At 35.2% G+C, this 4,278-nt stretch overlaps 1 protein-coding gene across 2 annotated transcripts in view; it reads right to left on the reverse strand.

Moving 5' to 3' along the window:
- The window catches only part of LOC110464077 (mitogen-activated protein kinase kinase kinase 11-like), a 68,589-nt gene that overhangs the window by 43,479 nt on the left and 20,832 nt on the right, over positions 1-4,278 (reverse strand). For both annotated transcript variants that reach the window (XM_021519110.1, XM_021519108.1), the window contains exon 2: positions 2,357-2,537. In XM_021519110.1, the coding sequence (XP_021374785.1) occupies positions 2,357-2,537 (181 nt within the window). The remainder of the gene's footprint in view (positions 1-2,356; positions 2,538-4,278) is intronic.

Raw genomic sequence — 4,278 nt, forward strand, 5'->3', positions numbered from 1 at the left:
CCATTGAATTTTCACTCTAGGACACTGTTGTTTCAAGATTTGTTTTTATTCATCTGTATTATTTTTTCATAAAAGTCTTGAAATGTATGCTTTTTTCTCCCAAATGATTCATCAAAGCTGTAGTCATGGCGGAAAAGGAAGTTTCCAACATACAGTTACAGTTTTTGTCAGTGGTACAAGGATCCTTAAACAGGATATTTTACAGTCGTACTTATGCAATGGGAGTTGGGATTGGACAAAAGCCTGCAAACATTTTTGAGTTTTTTCCCCTTACGTTAATGTCTACATGCTATGACTGAAATTTAATAACAATTCTGCCAGAATGGCCATTTCATAAAATGTATTGGAGACTGGAGTGCACAAAATTAATATGGCTAAAAAAAAATCAGTTGCCGTGAAAGCAGACAGGTCGGTCATAGAGTTGTTGGGAATTGTTGATTTTAGTACTGATTTCATAACCCAAACACATTCATCTCCAGTTTCAGACTGACATTTTTATAATGTGCTGCAATTTTTTTTTTTCTCCAACCTTTAACATTTGTTTGTGTGTAAAATGTATTCAGAATAACTACTCTACAACATTTTTTGGCACAAAAACATCTGCTTATACACTGTATATGAAAGATATAGGCATTTGCTGTTTACACCTGTATGTAAAAACAGTTTAAACAAAATTAGGGGAAAAACATTAGATCTGATAGACCCTTAAGGGACACATTACAGTACACATAAATTACCTGGGCAACCAGCAAATCTAGTAATAGTAGTATGGATAAACGTTTCTTTGGACATTTGGGGTGAGGCAATCTCAGTGGTCAACTGTGAACATATACAATGGGAAATCTAATAGGAAGTTGCAACTGTACCAAGGATTATTGACCAGATCAACATCCAGTCATCACTCAATGCAAGAAAACAAAAATCAACCATGGCCTAAGAGCAATAATTTAACAAGTTCAGGGTTTGAATCCTGGTCTCAAATTCCAGCATTGCTTTTCACAATTACTAAAATGTTGATGCTAATATTTCATAAAAGTCCCACAAGGTATAGTTTTCTTATCAGAAATGATTTATCAAAGCTATAGTCATGCTGGCAAAATCAGTTTCGGTGCAAAGGTATTTTTGGTAATACTTTTGAAATGCCCAGTTAATGACTGTATTTATTTATTTTTAAAATGAGATGTGTAAAACATAGTTCTAGTGACTGTGACGTCATAATTTTTGGTGTTTTGGTTTTAAAAAGGTCATCCAATAAAACCTGAAAAAGTCTATCATGAAGAAAATGGACAAAATAAATTATTTACACAAATATCGAGACAACACCTATATACAGCTGCCAACATCTCAATCCAGTCTGTATGAGGTTTGAGTGAGAGTGTACCCATGATGTAACACCAGAGGCCTTAACTCGCCGATTTTAATAACTAAACATTTATACCTCGGTATCATCACACAACTCTTCCCAAGTCATATTGATTGTTACCGCAATGTTTAATCCACAAAAAGCATACAATGTCAATAAATTATGAATGAAATCACACGTACCACTCCTGCAGAACATCAATATTGATACAATAAGTTCTGGCGGAGCTGCACTAGAAATGGCTTTCCTAATACACTTACAGCGGATTTCCTTTTAAAGTTCAAATGTTGTCCAGCCTGTGGAAACTTATTACTAAGATCAACTTCTACATTAAACCTGTGAATGAATTATGAGTCGACAGATTTTATGACGGCAGCTGCTGAATACATAGCTTTATATAATGTAGATAGTAAGCTGAGGTCACAGTAGAAAGGTATTGTACAAGACATTGATGCTGGTGAGATCCATTTTGGAGGGTTCCAATTAAGTAACTTTAATGACTGAGTCAGTAGTACTGTGGACCCTTAAGGATCCCCGTGCCACTGCACAGCAAGTTTCATGATCCTAGCGTAAATGTGGGTAAAGTTATGCTCCGGACACGAAAAGGATGGACAGATGGAAAGTCAGAGGGAAGGACAAAGCCGCAACTATATGCTCCAAAGAACATTTTCGGGGAGCATAAAAAGTCACCAAGAAACAGAAGGGAAACCATCACATCCAGTCAACCGACAGGGCGATCCCAGTACTAACATACACTAATCATGTGGCGGTTTTATCTTCACATATTAGCAGCATAAAATCTCTGAATTTGTTGCCTTTCCCATCAAAGTTCACTTAGGATTAATGACCTAGTGTTCAATAAACAAAATTTGAAAGTTTCCTCATGCAAATTAAATTCAAGTGCCATACAGAAATCCCCCTGAACTTTGTTTGAGTTGGTGTGATACACATGATAACAAAACCAAGGACAACAACAATAAACAATTTGTTTACCTCCAGACGTCACTACTCTTGGAGAAGGTGGAGGTCTTTATCACTTCAGGAGCCATCCATGCGTAGGTCCCAGCAGCAGACATCCGGGTGGTTCTTGACACTTCTCTTGCTAATCCGAAATCTGTTATCTTCAAAGTTTTCTTATCCAAGGAATCGCTTAGAATCTTTTCTTTTAAGAGTACTGAAACAGAGAACAAGATTTTCTTGTCAAAATCTTATTATAAAACACATGCTAGTGTTTATTTTATGTATACAGGTAGAAATGGTGATTGAATTTTTGTTTCCCCGAGTCAGATCTGCGTTCTGAAATAAGGTCACAGGTTTTTATGATGTCAAGAGTCTGTTCAACATGATAGGGTGACAGTTCTGTCTTACAGGAATGTCATAACTTGATAACACATTGCTCAATGCGATCATATTTTTCTAACCATTGAGGTGCTTTAAGGTAGATATAGCAGAAAAGAATGATTTGGTAAGGGAGAAAATCATTAATTAGCCTAAATACAATCTACATCTAGTGTAAATTATCATAATGGTTGTCAGCTGTAGGCAGCAGGTAAATCAGACATTGGGGTACAAACAATTTAAGCTAAGCTAATGATTGACAGCTATCCTGTTTACTTCTTTATTATAAGCTCACATATCATCCACCATCATAAATATCAACCTCCTCTCCCTCACTTTTTACATACTCACTCAGTACTAGGGCTGTGAAACTATATTGGAAAACAGGTACATCGCAATACATGGGTATATATTGTACAATACATAGATGAAATATTGCTGTACCGCAATATTTTTTTAAAAGCTAATTTTTATTTTTCTCATTCTGCTTGGTAATTTAACTTTGCAAATTACTACAAATTTCAACAGATATGCCAATAAGCATAAAAGAGGCTTTTATTATTATAGTGGTGGGAATTAGTTCAAATTTTGTAATCAATGGTTGGTTTGATAAAAATCTTAAATCTATGTGATCCATATTATATATGATTAAGTTTGATACCATTCTGACAATAACTAATCATAAAATCGAGCACATCTTTCCTGTAACAATATATTGGGATATGTATCTCAATATGTTCATTCTGTATTGCCATATCATCCTCCATTTATGATTATTTAAAGATTCCCCTTCCCACGTCTTCTCAGTTCTACTCAGATAATCCACCATTATAAATACTCCATTCCCCACACAATCAATCGTTATATGTCCCTTCCTACCCAGCTGCCCTAAGATTACCAGCCATGATGAAGAACCTGCATGTTTTGGTTCTCCATTTAGAATACTGGAGCCGACCCTTATTGATTTTTTTTAACACCCAGTAATTCACAAATTTAAACCTGAATTTCCAGAAAGAAAAACCCATATACATGTATACACAACAAGCTATGTTTGATACTAAAACCAATTTAACAGGGAAAAGATTTTCTATTTATAGAATGTAAATTTGTAGGCCTAGGGTTCTCCCGAGGATTTAAGCAGAAATCTTTTCGCTTTCAGCTAGTTGTACAATATGAAGGCAGTATTTTGCTTCTGTAAATATATTTAATCGTTTTGAATTTATAAACATCACATCAAAGGCTGAATGGCAAGTGTGTGAGAAAGATTAACAGGAAAAAAGTTATACACAAGAACAAGAGGCCCATGGGCCTTAATGGTCACCTGATATATTTATACAGAGAGTTGATTTTGTTTTTAACATGAACAGAAATATTATTCAAAGTGACAAAAAACAAATAAAACCACCTTATTCAATATCTAGCATACAGATTTCAGACTAAAAAGTATTTGAAACTAGCACCTCTGATTCTAAACAAGGAAAATGAAGAAATTTTAGCACACTGACTCCTTTGAGCCCCACCCTACAGCCCTTGGGGGTAGGGCTGGCTCAAAATTTTCAAAGTATCAAACTGTCAAC

Source organism: Mizuhopecten yessoensis, unplaced genomic scaffold (genome assembly GCF_002113885.1).
Source record: "Mizuhopecten yessoensis strain PY_sf001 unplaced genomic scaffold, ASM211388v2 scaffold10955, whole genome shotgun sequence".
Classification (NCBI taxonomy): domain Eukaryota; kingdom Metazoa; phylum Mollusca; class Bivalvia; order Pectinida; family Pectinidae; genus Mizuhopecten; species Mizuhopecten yessoensis.